Raw genomic sequence first — 18,708 nt, 5'->3', positions numbered from 1 at the left:
ATGAGGGGGGATCTTATAGAGATGTATAAGAAAATGAAAGGGATGGATAGGGTAGAGGTAGAGAGATTCTTCCCGCTCAGAAAGGACAGCAGGACTAGAGGGCACAGCCTCAAGATAAGGGGGGGCAGTTTAGAACAGAGTTGAGGAGGAACTTCTTCACTCAAAGGGTGGTGAATCCCTGGAATTCTCTGCCTGTTGAAGTGGTGGAGGCTACCTCGCTAAATATATTTAAGACGTGGGTAGATAGGTTTTTGGAAGGCAAGGGAATTAAGGGTTATGGGGAGAAAGCGGGAATGTGGAACTGAGCCACTTTAGATCAGCCGTGATCTTATTGAATGGCGGGGCAGGCTCGAAGGGCTAGATGGCCTACTCCTGCTCCTACTACTTACGTTATGTTCTTATGTTCTTATGACCTGGATGAAGTACAGGAAGAGATTCAGTGACCTCCTGTGCTCTGCCAGTGCGTATATTGAGTCCCCACAGAACTTTGAAGAGATGTTTGTGTGTGACAGCACTTGTTGGGGCTCCAGGGTGTGAAGCACCAAGCTTAATTTGGCAGATCTCCCTGTGCCCTTAAAGGCTGCATGTGAGTGGCCAGGACAGCTGATAGATATGCAAGGGTGTAAGTGCCACAATGCGTTGAGCATTTAAACCCACATCTTCTGGGCATGGGAGAGGATGGTAGGTTCTGACAGAAAGAGCGGGGACTAATGGAAGGACTATTGCCACTACAGCAGAAAAGGAACCACAATGGACAGGAACCAAAACAAACAGGTGGTGGTATCCCTAATCTGTTGACCCCAAGTTTGACAGAGGAGTAGGTCTTTGTGAACATGGAGCTGGATCCACTGGTTTGAGGTTTCAGACAATGCTAAGAGTCCACTGGGGACAAAGAAGAGATTGAGAGTGGGTACACGAGATGTAAGACAGCTGTCGTAAGACAGACAAGTGAATTCTACTAATCTGCTTTGCTCATCCCTTCAGAAGTCTTTCTCAGTCAGATGTCCATTCGGAGAAGCTGCAAGAGTTCATGCACTCCCGAGTTGTTAATGCCACTCAAGACTCCCTCATCCCTCAGGTGAAACATCCTCCAGCCTGCAAAATGACCCAAAGACATCAGAGGGAGGTCTGCAGCCAGATGCACCCAGATCACATCCTCTCTCTGCACCATGCACCAACATAGATGCAGATTGCCATGACCATTTTAGATCAGATGGTAGTGCGCACTTGGGAAGGCACACTCTCACTTGAGGAGGCGGCTTAGACAGAGAATCCGTAAGGTGCCAGCAGTCGGAGGATTGCTGGAGACCATGACTAGGCAGACGATGAGCCTCTGCAGTCATCTTTAGGCAGAAAATACTGGATGCCCAGCGGAATGCACATGAAGATCTGGCAGAGATTGTCGAGGTCTTGTTCTCTGTACTGGAGGAGTCCATGCAGAATGTGAGCACCACGTTAACCCAGATCTCTGAACGCACAGCCTCCTCTATCGAGGGTGGTGACTCTCATGGAGAGGCAGCTCCAAGATGCCATTCGGTTGGGTTCAGATTTGCAAGCCCACACACCCAGTGACCTCGGCAGAGGTGAGAGATGGAGAAAGTGACTCTGCAGGCATCCAGTCCATCTCTTGTAAGCAAGGTTGGTGGATAACCTGCAGCTCCATGCATCTTGATGATCCTCTTAGGCCTCAGCTGATAATGGCAGCAACTCCTCTGCCCCTTTGCCAGTGATGTCTGAGGAGATGGTGCCAACTGAGAAGTGTCCAGCCGTGCCGCTGGACTCTCCCTCCCCTCAACCATTCATCAGGGCACACAGACCGCAGAGGGCATCAGATAACCACCGGAGGCATCATGGGCAATGGGGCATCAGTCAGCAACCTGCTTTCAATGCAGCTGTCAGCGAGAGGGCAGCGCCCAAGCAGGACTTGTAAGTGGAAATTTAAGTCACTAGAATCACAGCAGGGGTTTCACAAGTGAATCACTTCCCAGTGACCCTTGTGTAATAGTGTTTGTATATGTTACAGTTCACTGATAAATTGTGAGATCATGTCAAATGACTTTATTGTACTTTACGTAATATATAGGGATGAGGCCTGGAATTCGTGCGTGGGTTGTAAAATTTATTTCAGAAGGAGGGATAGGCTGACAGGAGGGCCTCACAAGCAGTAAGAGGTGAGGTGGCGGGCAGTGCGCTTATGATCATTTGACTCTTAGCTTCGGAGTCCGAGCAGAAGGTTCTTTGGCTTAGGACCTCCCTCGTCTCTCTGGTTCTCATAAGCATCCTCAATGCTGGATCTTGTTCGTCACCCTGGAGCTGATTAGGCTCCTCCTCATATTCCACACAATAGATTCATCGTTTGTGCCTTCTGGAATAACATTAGTGTCTTCATATACTCCCCGCATTGAGATTGCCAGATTGTGTAGACTACTACAACAAGGGAGATGCATTGTGGAGGATGTTGCTATGATTCCCCTGAGTGGTCCAGGCAGCAAAACCTCATTTTGATTGGGCCTCTTGTCCTCTCAAATGATTGCCTTTGTGGAGGCATAACTCCAGTTGTTGCTGTTGTCCTCAGATGTCTTTGGGTGTCTGAATAGGGTCATCAGCCACCTTTTCAGCATTTGTGCCCTGGCAATGCAATCTTGCACATCTCACTCCTGTGGTCACACACTGTTTGAACATTGAGAGAATGGACCCCCTTTTTATTTGTAAATGCCCTGCCCCCGCGGGCCTTGATGGGCACATGTGCAGTCAATGGCTCCATGCATCCCTGGAAATCCTGCTACTATAATGAAACCTCTGGCTCACTCTGCCTGGCAAGTCTCACCTGTCTTGTATTAAATGAAGGCGTTCATCCTTCAGAATAGTGCATTTGTCTCCAACTTGATGCAGCTGTGTGCAGCGGATTGCAACACTCTTTGGCAATCTCCCATAGAACACTGGAACCATCCCAAGACCACTGGCATAAGGTGGCCACGTACAAAGTTTGAGGCCAACACAGAGCCATTCATGTCACATATTGAGGTGTCTGTTTCACTGGAGAGATGGAGCCTTCAGTGTGGCACTGTACCTCAATCATGTGCAGGTAGTTGGATTGCAGTTGGTATACTCTACTGGCTGGGTATTGGCATTTTCTGTTGATTCTTCTTTCTTGCAATGCTTGCTGGCCCACCACTTCCTGCTGTCTCTATGGCAGGTGATGCCTATGGGCAATATTCCTCCTCTCCCGCCTTGCCCTCTCCTCTCCTATTGAGGTGGTGCCTCTGGCTGAATATACAATCCCCATATCAAACCCGATGCATCAAAAGCTTTCAGCAATGAAAGGGCCTGTCTGCAGAAAGCTTTGCAAAGATTTAACCCTCCAAGAACGATCCAAAGGAGCAAAACTATTTCACAAATGAACTGTATTCTACACACCACCACCTCACTACAATGCTCCTACCTCCCCATCCCTCCAGAATCTTTTATCCCACATTGGATGTAGAATGTTTGAAAAGTGTGAAGACTACCTGCCTAATTGGCCAAAAGGACTTTATGTCTTTCACACAAATTAATACTGTGGTATATGAATTTCAATGTTAGTGTAATGCTAGATATGTAGGCCATATCTCCCAAAGACTGGAGACCATATCAAACAGCATGTCTCAACCACTGTTTGCAATTGCTAAGGTACAGATCCTATCCAACCAGTCTTTCCTTGCAAAACTCAAAACACAATATCCAATATTAGATGGGATTTTGCGATTGGACAACATTTGTTAAACAATCCTCAATATGCTAAGAATTATGTTGACAACCAATTGAAGATAATCAGTCAGGCTCATAGTATGATGCATGTGTGTGTACTGGAAGCTACATACATTAATACAAAGGGTTCCATTCTGCACAGACAGAAAGAACACATACACACATTGCATCTGTTTCAGCTAAACAAAATAAGTGAGAGTCATTTGCTGATTCTCTCAAGTCAATACCTGACTAATCAGGTTCAAACCATCAAATGTAAAAGTGAACGAGCCACTGAAAACTGTGGTGTATTTGGACTTTTAATGGCCTTAATTTGACCTTGAATTTCCGTCTGAGCGCACCAACCAAAATATTGTGATGCAGTGCAATGACACCGCAATACCATCATGCCCGATTTCACATTGCTTCCTGACCCTCGTATACCCGTTCAAAAGAAGTCAAATTACAGCCCATGTGACTTTTTTCAGCAATACTCAAGTTCTGAAATGTGAAATTATCATAAGTATCATTCCAGTTATTTTCCCAGTTGCATTAAAAAGTTGGCAATACATAACAGGTCATTTCAGTGTCTATAAGAGAAACAGAAGGTCAGAAAATCTATCAAGTCCCAAAATGAAATGAAGACTCCATCCAAAACAAAAAGACTGACCAGATGCAAATAAAGGAATTTTTAGGTAATTCTCCCACCCAGGTTCGTTAGCAAAACCAGTGCATTGACTGATCCAGACCAGAACATCCCAGATTTAATTACCCGTCTCTGTTAATGTAGTTGATCACTTCTGGGAGTAGCTGTAGAGATACTAATAGTAACTTAGGTCTTGATGAGTGAAATACAGAAGCGTTACACTGCTGTTTTCTTGTTTCAATTATAGAAACCTGGCATCCATGCATCAGATCCCAAAGTTCATAGGATCATAAAAATGAAGGGACACATTGAAGCTTTTCACCTTGCCCTCATCAGGACACTTGATTATTGATATAAAGGGGAAAACATTTTATATTGTATGAGAAGTGCTGATTGGCTGGCACATAGAGGCATTGATTGGTAGAGGCATTGCCATGGAGAATGCACCAGTTGACTGACAGTTAACTGCCAAGCATTATCTGAAATTTTAACCGGGTAAGTTGACCCTGATTGGTCAAGGCATTGCCTTAAGGAATGAGTCAGTGAATGTCAGTCAACTATATTGTTTTGCTGAAACAGGTGCAATGTGTGTGCAGTTCTGTCTGCAAAGAACAGGATTCCCATCAAGCCAAAAAGACGTTCTGCCTATCACACAAATGAATACTGTGGTATATGAATTTCAGTGCCAGTGTGATGCTAGCTATGTAGGCCATACATCCCAAGAACTGGGACCATATCAAACAACATTTTAAAAAATTAATAATATAATAAATAACATAGTCAAATAACTGTGAAGCAACAGAAGCTGTTTGTTTATAGCGGTTTCAAACATGCAAGACATTGAGAAGGTTTCTAACATGTCCCAGCCATTGTTCGCAATGACTGTACCCAACCAGTCCCTGCTTGCAAAACTCAAAACGCAGTGTCCAACATTAGATGTGATTTTGTGATTGGATAACATTTGTTAAATAGTCCTCAATGTGCCAAGAATTATGCTGACAACCAATTGAAGATCAGTCAGACTCAGTGTGGTGCATTTGTGTGCACTGGAAGCTAATATATTCATACAAAGAGTTCCATTCTGCATCTGTTTCAGCTAAACAAAATAAGTGACAGTCATTTGCTGATTCTCTCCTCAGATCAATGCCTTGACCAAGCAGGTTCAAATTGCCTAGTTTAAATTTAAAATAGTGCTTGGCAGTTAACTGTCAGTTACCTGGTCCATGCCAATGCCTCTACCACAGTATATTTGCTAACTAAACAGCACTTTCCTCTCATACAATTTAAATTATTTTTCCCTATATCAGTATTCTTACAAAGTGTCCTGATGAGTACAAGGTGAAAAGCTTCAACATGTCTCTTCTTTTTACAGCAATACTTAAAGTAGTACTTTCTGTACTACCAAACAAATATTTGACAGGATGAAATGTGGCTCTGCTGTTCCAGCCACAGAATGGTAGAACAAATGCAAACACAGACCTCCCGTGGTCCATATTGAACAACGAACAGCATAAAAGCTTAAAATGTCCCAAGGTTTCTGCTTCTGATGATTGTCCAGCAGTGCAGATTAACATCAGGCAGTGTATGAAGGTTGGAATCAGTCTTGTCAATGACATTTTGATCGAGAAATGATCTGCAAGACTCACTGTTAAGCTCAGATGATTTCTGTGGCAAGCAAAATAAATCAGCCTACGTTGCTTTAAGCAAAAGTACTGCACTAAATGAAAGACAAGATGGACATACAGAGCTGAGTATTATATTTATTCACCATAACTAGAGCCAGTGCTTGTACCTAGTGATCGGAAAGTTGAGAAATAATGCAGTTAATTCACTGCGTCACCTTTGACTGAACTGCGGAATATTTATCAACCTGCCACTTTTTATTCGCACAGGAGGATGCAGATGTTGAGTGGAAATTTGCTCGAGCTAAGCTCTGGCTGTCTTATTTCGATGAAGGAAGAACTTTACCTGCTCCGTTTAATCTTGTGCCAAGCCCAAAATCAGTTTACTACTTTATATTAAAAATAAAAACCTGCCTTATAAATTTGTGCAAATCCAAGGTGCAAAAATCTGAGGGTGACCTTGAAATGGGCATGCTGAATTCTAAGGTAATATCTGCAATCCTTTCACGTATTTGAAAATATTTGTAAATGATGGAAAATGATGTGCTTTTTAAATTGGTTCCTTTTCACAAGTTGGAAGTATTGCTACTCAATCTATTTACAAAATATTTTAATTCCAAACCTACTTCTGATTTTCTGTTCTAAATAAATTATGGAAAACTTGTATTTCTTGGTGCCCTTACCATGCGATTAAGGACATCTCAAAGTTCTCGACCTCCAACTCGTCATTTTTTGTTTGACATGTAGACACTTTGGCTTTATAAGCAAAATAACGTAATGACAAAACAAATTTACATTCAATTCCATTCCAGCCAGGTCACCATTTTAAATCTAATGCTAGAGGTTCAGAAGTTTGCGGTCTGAAAAAGCCTATTAGCAATCCGACAAGATATCAGGTTAGTGACTGTTGTATTGTACCGCAGATTTACCCAATTGTATTACACTGCTCGCGCTTACCTCAAGAGGGAGACATTAGATTGGATTTCACATTTCAGTCTGTACAATACAAGAATGAAAAACAAGCATTTGAAATTATTTAAACCAGCTAATGCACGACCTGGCGCGGTAGCACAGTGGTTAGCACTGCTGCCTCGCAGTGCCAGGGTCCCAGGTTCACTTCTGGCCTCTGCTGACTGTCACTGTGAAGTTTGCACATTCTCCCTGTGTCTGTGTGGGTTTCCTCCGGTTTCATAGAATCACACAATCCCTACATTTCAGCCCATCGAGTCTGCACCGACCACAATTCCACCCCTATTCCTGTAACTGCACATATTAACCCCGCCAATCTCCTGACGCTAGGATCAATTTAGCATGGCCAATCAACTTAACCTGCGCATCTTTGGAGTGTGGAAAGAAACCAGAGCACCTGAAGGAAATCCACACAGACATGGGAAGAACATGCAAACTCCACGCAGACAGTGATCCGAGGCCAGAAGTGAACCTGGTGTCTGGTGCTGTGAAGCAGCAGTGCTAACCACTGTGCCACCATTTCCTCCCACAGTCCAAAGATGTGCATCTAAGGTTGATTGGCCATGCTAAATTGCCCCTTAGTGTCAGGGAGATTGGTGGGGTAAACGTGTGGGGTTACAGGGTTAGGGCTTGGGTGGGATTTCTGTTGGTATAGGCTCAATGGGCTGAATGACCTCTTTCTGCACTGTAGGGATTTTATGAATCCCTTTGCATTAAATGGAATCGTAAACACAATGACCACACTTGAATTTGCCATATCCTTTCGTTTTGAAATAAATACTTGCATTTATTAAACACCTTATTACACTTCACATTGTCTCAAAGCTATGTGTAATAACTTTGAAGTGTAGTGACAGTGATTGTATCGGCTAATACAGCTGTAAAGTGAGATTCGTAATTAGATGAGTGATTGGTTAATTTGGTTTTGTTTTGTTTGTGTTGAAGGATATTGCCTCGGACACTTAGAGAACAAATCTCTAAGTGGTGTCACAAGATCTTTAGCAAATGCTTGATGCACAGCTGGCAGCCAGGAGCCTCAGTTTTAGTGGCTTATCCAAAAAAATGCCAGCTGTGAAAGTGTGTCACTTTTTCAGTACTGCTAAAATTGTCTGCTTAATTTTGCATGTTTATCTGTTTGAGCGGGACTTTGATTCTTCACCTTCTGCCTGGTGATGGAGCTTCCAATTGCACTTTGTTAGGCAACGTCATTTAACTGTTCCACGCAGATAGCCTCTCTAATTCTGCCAAGTCCCTCCATAACTCTGGCCAAAGGCTAGCAAAACTCCCACAGAATTTCAGAGCCAAAAGGCACGCCTGAAAATCTGAACTATTTCTCAATCTGGTTGTTTGGGGTTTGCCAAGAACTTGAAAAGTAGATCTCTTAATCACAACTCAGTGAGACCTATGGGAAGCATACCCCAGTCCAGGGCATGTACGCCCTTTCTTAACATGAGATAGACAGAAATATTGCAGCATGTAACTGCCATGATAATAATATGGCAACTAACTATATGACTGAATGCACCCATGGGTGGGAAGGCCCGAGGCCACGTTCATGGCTGAAATGAGGTGTGATCACTTCACTAAGCTCTTCTTATCATTTAAATACCATGTCGTTTTGAACTTATGTGCTCATCCAGGGTTCAGTGCCAGGAAATGTAAATTTTCTTCCCCATTTTGGGGCAGCACAGTGGTTAGCACTGCTGCCTCACAGCACCAGGGACACGGGTTCAATTTCCATCTTGGGTCAGTGTCTGTGTAGAGTCTGCACGTTCTCCCCATGTCTGCGTGGTTTTCTCTGGGTGCTCCGGTTTCCTGCCACTGTCCGAAAGATGTGCTAAGTTCTCCCTCAGTGTACCCGAGCAGGCAGCGGAGTGTGGTGGCTTGGGGATTTTCACAGTAACTTCATTGCAGTGTTAAGATAAGCCTACTTTTGACACTAATAAATAAACTTTAAAAACCATGCCAGCAAAAACGCAATTTATAAATCAGATGCAACAAGGTCAGAATCAAAGTAAACTTGCAACCCATCTGCAGAACTTGAAGAGACCATTTCATCTAACAGCAAGAAAAAACCTTTTCATTTCTTACACCATTATTCTACCCAACACGAAATTGTCAATCTTGACCAGATAACAGTCAATTTTGTGTGGTAGGCCCAGGACCAGAAGACACCTCATTTAGCAAAATAACAGAAAATGCTGATCCGGCAGCATCTACGGAGAGAGAGAGAGAGAGAGTTGATACTCAAAGTTGTGACCTTGCATTGGAACTAATCAAAATTCACGACCTGAAACTCCACAGATGCTGCCAACCATGCTGAGTATTTCAAGTACTTTCTGTTTTGAGTTCAGATTTCCAATGTTCAGCAGTATTTTGCTTCTCATAGAATCCCTACAATGCAGAAGGAGACCATTTGGCCCATCGAGCCTATACCAACAACAATTCCACCGAGGCCCTACCCCACATATTTACCATGCTAAACACCCTGACACTAAGGGTCAATTTTGCATGGCCAATCAACCTAACCCTTTGGAGTGTGGGAGGAAACTGGGGCATCCAGAGGAAACCCACATAGACACGGTGAGGATGTGCAAACTCCACAGAGACAGACAGTCACCTGAGGCTGGAGTTAAACCTGGGTCCCTGGCATTGTGAGGCAGCAGTGCTAACCATTGGGCGACCCCTCATGATTCTTTAGATCTCCTTGAACTTAACATAATTATTTTACCTCAATTTTATGTAGGGACTTGCTGTTTAATAAAGATATTATTAAAACAACTCAGCTGAGATATTTCACAAGTATTGGCATGTGCATATAATTAAACTTGGAATTGTACGTAAAGATTGCCATCAGAAGTTATAATCAAGTATTTATCAACTGTAATTTGATAAGAATATGTTAAACTGTCAGCCACTCGCAGGTCTGTAGATGTACATTCCTAGGAAGCTCAAAGTGGCATCGTAGCATGCTGTATATCAAAAATATCTTCTTTAACATTTTGCAGAGAATTATGAAACGATTGATAAAGCGATATGTGCTCAAAGCACAGGTGGATAGAGGAAATGATGAAGTCAACGAAGGCAAGTTGTTCTAAATGCTTCAGAGTAAAATCAGAACTGTGTGCCTGCTTTCAGTATGCATTTATGGGATGAGGGCATCACTGACTGGACCAGCATTTATTGCCTATCACTAGCTGCCCTCCATTTCAGGGAGTATTTGAAACATGCTGTAAAACATATTGCTGTGATCTGGAGTCACAAGTAGGCCAGACCAAATAAAGACTTCCTTCCCTAAAGGACATAGGTAAACCAGGTGGGATTTTGTTTTATGACAATCCACAATGGTTTCATGGTCATCATTAGATTTCTAATTCCAAATTTTTACTGAATTCACATTTCACCATTTGCTATGGTGGGATTTGAACCTGGGACCCTGGGTCTCTGAATTACTAGCCCACTGACAACACCACTGCGCCACTGCCTCCCCTTTACCCTTACTGTGCCTTTCCACTAATGAAGTGACATCAAAACATAGAGACAACGTACAATAGATGTATACAACAGAAAATGTTTGTTTATTCTGGCATATATAAGTACCGATCACATTTAAATCTGCAAGAAAGTAGGCAACAAATACAAGAATTGACCCAACAAAGAATGATCCTATGGAGCCTAGAAATCATTAAACTATTAATCATTGTTTCTGGTTCAAGTGGTTTTAAATAATTTTATAATGAGCATACATGCTGGAATTTTACCAGCACACTTGCCCCAGAATTGGGGCAGGCAAGACTCGCAGAACGGCATTCTGTGTTGGCCTTGGGCAGGATCTTACGAGCCTCAGGCAGGCAAGGTGATATAATTTCATCTATAGTGGTTGGAGTAAATCCAAGTGTACCATTGAGAGCTGCTGGTAGGGAGCCTTGCCTAATGGCAGAGCAAACCAGACATCCGATTACTACACAATCATAAGACAACCTCTCTTAATCCCACACTTCAAAACTTAAAACAATAGGTTGCACATCTATAGTGACAGAAATTCCAAATAACAGAACGGCATTGTGTTCCTTTTCAAGGAGGTGCATTTCCTACACTTCTGCGCACATTCTGATACTGCTTTCCTAACATTTCATTTGTATTTCAGGGGAACTTAAGGAAATCAAACAGGACATTTCCAGTCTTCGTTATGAACTCCTAGAGGAAAAGTCACAAGCAACAGGGGAGTTAGCACAACTCATACAACAACTCAGTGACAAATTTGGCAAAAACTTGAAAAAGTAACTGGAATAAAGTAGAGAACGATTAATCTCAGTAAATTTTAAAGAAATGGGATGTTTAGCACATTTGCTTGAGAAAAGGCAAGAAGCAGATGACTTTCTACAATGGGATCTCATACGGGCAGTTTATTTCATTGTTCATCATGAGATGAACCTGAAAGATAAACCAGCAATGAAGGGTTGCGGAGGAGGGGGGGGAATGAAAATGGACCGAAATTCAACGAAAGAACAAGACAGTGTGAAGACTGAAGCAGGTAGAATGTGCAACACTAACTGGTATCCCAGAATCAGAATCTGATACATGCAGTTGAGCTCTGCATCCAATGCAAAATATTCAATAGCTATCAACATCCAAGTATTGTAGGCCTTTCTCAACAACTGCTGCTGGTCTCGTGCTCAAAAACATGCCATTACATGAAAACATGAGACTTTTAGCATGGGTTGGCAGCAAAGCCTGATCCACTGTATTTTGTTCCAAACTGGAAGAGAAATGTGTGCCCAACATGCTAAGAGTTAACTGGAAATTGGTAGCAAGCCAATAAATGTCACTGATGCCTAGGACTTCCATCAATTCCATTTTAGACTATAATGTTGAAATCTGTTCAAATATAGATCAAAAGTCCTCGTTTTAAAACAGAAATGATTTTTTTAACCACTTCAATCAGCAAATTACAACATGAAGCATATGTTACTAAGACTTTGAAAAAACTTTATTCAGCAAAGCAAACATTAGAACACAAACGATGATCCCAGCTTTGCCCTGCTTCTAACCCACCCTTTGTTCGGTTTTGGATTTGGCAAAAGGTACCAACTCGACTGATAATGCACTCATTGTTCAGTCTGTTTAAGTGCTGATTTAAATAATTCATGGTAGATCCATCATATTGAATTGGCTGCACAATCACCCAGGGCATCCTTTCGTTCATCTGATGCTGTTCAAAACTCATGATAGTTTATAAGCTCTATAAGGGTGTCACTATCCGAGAAAAATAGAATAACCTAAAAGTTATTTAGAGCACCAAAATCTAGGCTGATTTCTTTCCCCCAACTTTATAGCTGTTTCAATTGTAGTCATAAATACAAAAACTTGTACAAGTAGCTAGCCGAGTTTTTAAAAAAAAATTGTTTGAGTACACCAATAGTTAACTGGTTAATGTCGAAAGTCTCTTGTACACTGTATTATTTTTAATCCAAATAAAAGTAGCCTTTGGAGTGATTTTACCACCATCACTGAACATATCAACATGTACAATTCCTCAAATAAAAAACAACCTGTATTTATTTTAAAAGCACTCGCATTTATATAGAGCTTTTCACAGCTTTAGGCTATTGTAAAGCCAAAGAAATATTTTGGAGAGATAGTCACTATTGTAATGTAGAAAACACAACAGCATATCTGTGCACAGAAAATTCTACAAACAGCAATGTGATAATGACCAGTTAATATGTTCTTATGGCATTCATTAGGGAATAAATATTGGCCAGGACACCAGGGATAACTCATTATGGCATTCTGATACCACATGCTGTGGCATCTTTCATGAACATCTGATCTCAAAGATGGCACATTAGTGCTGCACTGATTTGATTAATTATTGTCATACACATCGACTCCAGGAAGCATAATGGAGCGTAATAGAGGACATGTCCCTGTCTACGTCAATGGTAATGACTTGATTCGATTTATTATTTTCACATGTATTAACATACAGTTCATAGAGAAGGAAACGAGAAAGTGCAGAATGTAGTGTTACAGTCATAGCTAGGGTGTACAGAAAGGTCACTATTAGAGAGTTTAAAAGTTAGAATGAAGTTTTAGAAGCATAGAACAAAAATAAAAAATAGAATTAGAAGTATGCTGGGCACACCTTGCAAGAAGTCACCTCGCTCCAGTGCCATTTTGGCAAATGAAGTAAAAATGGCTGAGAACTTCAAATTTCTAAGTTTTTTGATCAACAAGAACCTGTCCTTATGCCTCCACACTGATGCTATAGTTAAGAAAGCCACCGATGCCTCTACTTTCTCAGGGGGCTAAAAAAAATTTGGCATGTCAGCTACAACTTTCACCAATTTTTACAGAAGCATTTTTTCTGGATGTATCACAGTTTGGTATGCCTCCTGTTCTGACCAAGACCACAAGAAACTACAAACGGTTGTGAACGCAGTCCACACCATCACACAAACCAGCCTCCCATCCATTGACTCTGCCAAAACTTCCCGCTGCCTCAGAAGAGCAGCCAGCATAATTAAGGACCCCACGCACTCCAGACACATTCTCTTCCATCTTCTTCCCACGGGAAAAAGATACAAAAGTCTAAGGTCACATACCAACCGACTCAAGAACAACATCTTCCTTGCTGCTGTCAGACTTTTGAATGGACTTACCTTGCATTAAGTTGATCTTTCGCTACACCCTAGCTATGACTGTAACACTACATTTGCACTCCCTTGTTTCCTTCTCTATGAATGGTATTTTTTGTCTGTATAGCGCACAAGAAACAATACTTTTCACTACATGTTAATACATGTGATAATAATAAATTAAATCAAACCAATGAAGCACCCTGTGACATATGGGCCAGAATTCTGCCGGCCAGCCCACCACAGGAATCGCAGTGGGTGAGGGGTGGAGCATGGGAAGGTCCATTGATCTCAGTTGGGATTTTACTGAATCTGGACGAGAGAGGCTGTAAAATGTTGCCCATTATTACATTAGAGGTATTACCTCCTACTCCAGAGACTTGAGTACAAAATCTAGGCTGACACTTTTTTCATTGTATCCCAATTTGTGAAAGTTTCAGCCTCACCTTTTACACCGGTGTGGTAGGTTTCTCCATCATTGAAGACTGTGATATTTGTAGAGCCGCCTCCAACAAGTTGTTTAATTTTCCTCCCCCATTCACAGCTGGATGTGGCAGGATTGCAGAACTTAAATCTGATCTGTTGGTTGTGGAACAGCTTAGCTCTGCCTATTACTTGCTACTTATGCAGTTTGGCACACCAGTAGTCCTACGTTGTAGCTTCACCAGGTTGACACCTCATTTTTAGGTGTGCCTGGTGTTGCTCCTGGCATGACCTTCTGCACTCCTCATTGGACCAGAGTTGATCCCCAGGCTTGTGATAATAGTAGACTGGGGGATATTTTTCATAGAATCGCTACCGTGCAGAGAGAGACCATTTGGCCATCGAGCCTGCACCGACAACAATCCAGCTGAGACCCTGTCCCCGTAACCCCATGTATTTATCCTGCTAGCCTTCTAGACACCAAGGGCAATTTATCATAGCCAATCAACCTAACCTGCACATCTTTGGACTGTGGGAGGAAACCCTCGCAGAGACTGGGAGAATGCGCAAACTCCACATAGACAGTTACCCAAGACCAGAATTGAACCAAGGTCCCTGGTGCTGCGACGCAGCGTTACTAACCACTGTGCCATCATGCTACCCCTTTATGCCAGGCCATGAGGTTACAGATTGTGGTTGAGTTCAATTCTGCTGCTTCTGATGACCCACAATGCCTCATGGATGCCCAGTCTTGAGGTGTTCGATCTGTTAGAAGTCTCTCTCATTTTATACAGTGGGAGTGCTAACAAAACACAATGAAGGTATCCTCATGTGAAGATGTGACTTTGGCTCCACAAGGACCATGTGGTAGTTACTCCTACCAATATTGTTGTGGACAGATGCATCTGCAGCATGCAGGTTTGAGAAGATGAGGTCAAGTATGTTTTCCTCTCGTTGGTTCCTTCACTACCTGTCGCAGTCCCAGTTCTTTAGGGCCTGGCCAGCTCGGTCTGTGGTGATACGATTGAGCCACTCTGGGTGATAGACATTGGAGTCCACCACCCAGAGTTCTCTGTGCCCTTGCTCATTTTGGTGCTTCCTCCAAGTGGTTTTCAACATAAAGTACTGATTCATCAGCTGAGGGGGTGTGTGGCAATCAGCAGGAGATTTCTTTGCTCCTGTTTGACCTAGTGCAATGAGACCTCCTGGGGTGCAGAGTTGATGTTGTGGACTCCCAGCCCAACTCCCTACCACTGTGCTGCCGCCACTTCTCAGAATGATGATAGTGGCGTCTGGGATGTAGCCAGACTGAAATGCATGGTGATGAAAAATGGCCAACTCTGGAGGAATGGAGTGGCTCTAACCAAATATTGGCACACAAGCTATGAGCTCAACAGATAATATTTCATTGCAGGTAATTGCAGCTGCACCAGCAGACACAATCTCATTGTTCCAGTAAATCAGGTTATCTCCTGGTGTTTATCTCAACCGTCAAGATCTTGTTAATTCAATTACTAGGTTATCTGCTGTAACGATAGGATTTAGTAGCTTGCTGTATGCAGAAATGGAGACTGAGTCTCATGCCTCCTTTTAGAAGTAAGGCATAAATATACTGACGAACAGAAACTGACAGTGACAGCCTGGCAACAACTATCACAAGAGGGAGAAAGTTAAACCCTGAGCTTAAAGGCCCAAAGACAATGAACCAGAGCCCAGAGACTGCAGGAGCGATAGTCAAAGCCTGTTAGCACCTGGCCAGCATGACTCAGATTTTACTGATCTTATTTCAGAAGATAAGTATCACTTATTTGGCAAAGAGGTCTTATAATATTGTAAAATCAGGTCATAGTTATTTGAGCTTGTTAAATAAAGATTGATTGAATGACTTCTGTAAATCTTGTGCGTTTGTGTTCACCAAAAGATCAAGCAGCAGAATTTCGGTTAACAGGGCCATTAAAGGTACAATTTCATAATAATGACTATGACAGGTTGTTGCTTGATTAGAAGACATAGAACATAGAACATAGAACATTACAGCGCAGAACAGGCCCTTTGGCCCACGATGTTGCGCCGACCAGTTAAAAAACAATGACCCTCTAACCTAAACCAAACCCTTACCATCCATAAACCTATCCACGGATCTCTTAAACGCCCCCAAACTAGGCGCATTTACAACTGCAGCAGGCAGGGCATTCCAATCCCTCACCACCCTCTGGGTAAAGAACCTACCTCTGACATCCGTCCTATAACTACCACCCCTTAATTTAAAGCTATGCCCCCTCGTGCTAGCTTTCTCCATCCGAGGAAAAAGGCTATCACTGTCCACCCTATCTAAACCTCTAATCATCTTACATGTTTCAATAAGGTCCCCTCGTAGCCGCCTTCTTTCTAACGAAAACAACCTCAAATCCCTCAGTCTCTCCTCATAGGACCTCCCCTCCATACCAGGCAACATCCTGGTAAACCTCCTCTGCACCCTCTCCAAAGCCTCCACATCCTTCCTATAATGTGGGGCCAAGACTAGACAGCTCTCTCAATTTCAGCCTCCAGCTGTTTTTAAAGGAGGATTTTGCATAGCCAACAGGGCTGGGTTTGCCATTGTGGTTTCTAGTGCCTATGTCAATGACTGGTGGTCCTTTTTATTGACTTTGTAGTGGTTGCATACAATGGAGTGGTTTGCTGGGCCATTTCAGAGGGCATTTAAAGGTCAACCATATTGCTCTGGGTCTGGAATCACATGTAGGCCAGACCAAGTGTTTTTTTCCCCAAAGCACATCAAGATAAATTGACAATAGTTTCACAGTCATCAATAGACTTTTATTGCAGATGTTTCATCTGTTGTGGTGTGGTGGGTTTCAAAGTCCGTAAAGCATTACCTTGAGTCTCTGGATTACTAATCCAACGACAATACCACTGTACCACCATTTCCCACGATATGCCATATGTAGCCAATGATGTTTACCCTGTAGTGACAGTCAGAATCCTCTAAACTGCAAAACGTGTAATTTAGATTCGTCAACTGGCCTTCAACTGGCCTCACGTCCCTCCCATCTTCCTGGATTCTGATTTAGACACAGACTGAGTGCAGTGACAAACCTGTATTGGGAGCCTCAGTTAGTCCTGTGCTTGGACTCTAACTAACCTGAACTCAATGTCAGAATAAGAAATCAGCCATTTAAGACTAAGATTTTTTTCACTCAGTGTTGCAAATCACGGGAATTCTCTGCCCCAGAGAGATGGGGTAGCGAGGCGACACAGTGGTTAACACTGCTGCCTCACAGAGCCAAGAACCCAGGTTTGATTCCTGGCTTAGGTCACCATCTGCACATTCTCCCCATGTCTGCGTGGGTTTCCTCCTGGTGCTGCGGTTTCCTCCCACAATCTGAAAGACATGCAGGTTAGGTGCATTGGCCATGTTAAGTTCTCTCTCATTGTGCCAAAGAGGCACTGAGCATGGTGACTCGGGGACTTTCACAGTAACATCATTGCAGTATTAACGTAATCCTATTTCTGACAATAATAAACTTCAAAATAAAACTTTAAAAATGTTGACATTGAGTCATTGAATATTTAAGACAACATTGATAGATCTTGGGGATCAGGAATAGTGCAGATAAAGCTGGAGTTGAGGACAATCAACCATGACCATGTTCGATGACAGAGTGAACTCAAAGGGCCAAGTGGCCTCCTCCTATTTCTCATGTTCTTAACCAAATACAAGTTAGAAGAAATAACAGTACACACCAGGGGGAAAATACTGGCACAAAGGAAGATGGTCGTGGCAATTGGATATCAATCATCTCAGTTCCAGGACATCACTGCAGGGTAGTGGCTTAAGCTTCATCAATGATTTCCTACTATCATTAGTTTAGAAGTGGTGACGATCACACTATCAAGATCATTTGCAACTCCTCAGATACTGAATCAGTCTACGTCCAAATACAGCAAGACCTGGACAATATCCAGGCCTGTACTGACAGTTAGCAAATAAACTTTATGTCACAAGTGCAAAGCAATGAACATCTCCAACAAGAGAGGATCTAACCATCACCTTTTGACATTCAATGTATTAATCTCCCCACTATTAACATTTTAGGGTTGTCATTGACTAGGAACTGAGCTGGGCTAGCTATAAAAGTACTGTGACTAGAAGAACAGATCAAAGTATAAGAATTCTGCAGTGAATAACTCACTCCTAACTCCACAAAGCCTCTACACCATCTACAAGACAAGTCAGGAGTGTGATTTGATTTATTGTCATATATTAGTATACAAGGAAAAGTATTGTTTCTTGCACACTATACAGACCAAGCATACTGTTCATAGAGAAGAAAAGGAGAGAGTGTAAGATGTAGTGTTACAGCTAGGATGTAGAGAAAGATCAACTTAATGCAAGGTAGATCCATTCAAAATTCTGTGAAAGCAGAGAAGAAGCTGTTCTTGGGTCGATTGGTACGTGACCTCAGACTTTTGTGTCTTTTTCCCGATGGAAGAAGTTGGATTAGAATATACCCCGGGTGCATGGGATTCTTGATTATGCTGGCTGCTTTTCCGAGTCAGTGGGAAATGTAGAGAGAGAGTGTAAAAGGATGGGAGTCTGGTTTGCATGACGGACTGGGCTTCATTCACAATCCTTTGTATTTTATTGTGGTCTACAGCAGGAGCCAGACCAAGCAGTGAT

The 18,708-nt window shown here is 42.6% G+C and overlaps 1 protein-coding gene across 2 annotated transcripts in view; it reads left to right on the top strand.

Annotated features, from left to right (window-relative positions):
• Positions 1-11,247, top strand: part of LOC145351483 (short transient receptor potential channel 7) — an 88,535-nt gene extending 77,288 nt beyond the window's left edge. The window contains exons 8-11 of one of the 2 annotated variants that reach the window (XM_080201079.1): positions 6,265-6,480; positions 6,807-6,890; positions 9,972-10,047; positions 11,111-11,247. In XM_080201079.1, coding sequence (XP_080057205.1) covers positions 6,265-6,480; positions 6,807-6,890; positions 9,972-10,047; positions 11,111-11,247 — 513 coding nt within the window. Of the gene's footprint in view, positions 1-6,264; positions 6,503-6,806; positions 6,891-9,971; positions 10,048-11,110 lie in introns of both variants that reach the window. The other variant, XM_080201078.1, reaches the window with a different exon arrangement.
• The last annotated feature ends 7,461 nt before the right edge of the window (positions 11,248-18,708 follow it).

The sequence above is a fragment of the Carcharhinus amblyrhynchos genome, chromosome 13, assembly GCF_965287045.1.
Source record: "Carcharhinus amblyrhynchos chromosome 13, sCarAmb.v2.hapA, whole genome shotgun sequence".
In the NCBI taxonomy this organism is placed as follows: Eukaryota; Metazoa; Chordata; class Chondrichthyes; order Carcharhiniformes; family Carcharhinidae; genus Carcharhinus; species Carcharhinus amblyrhynchos.
This window is presented reverse-complemented; position numbering and strand designations above follow the sequence as displayed.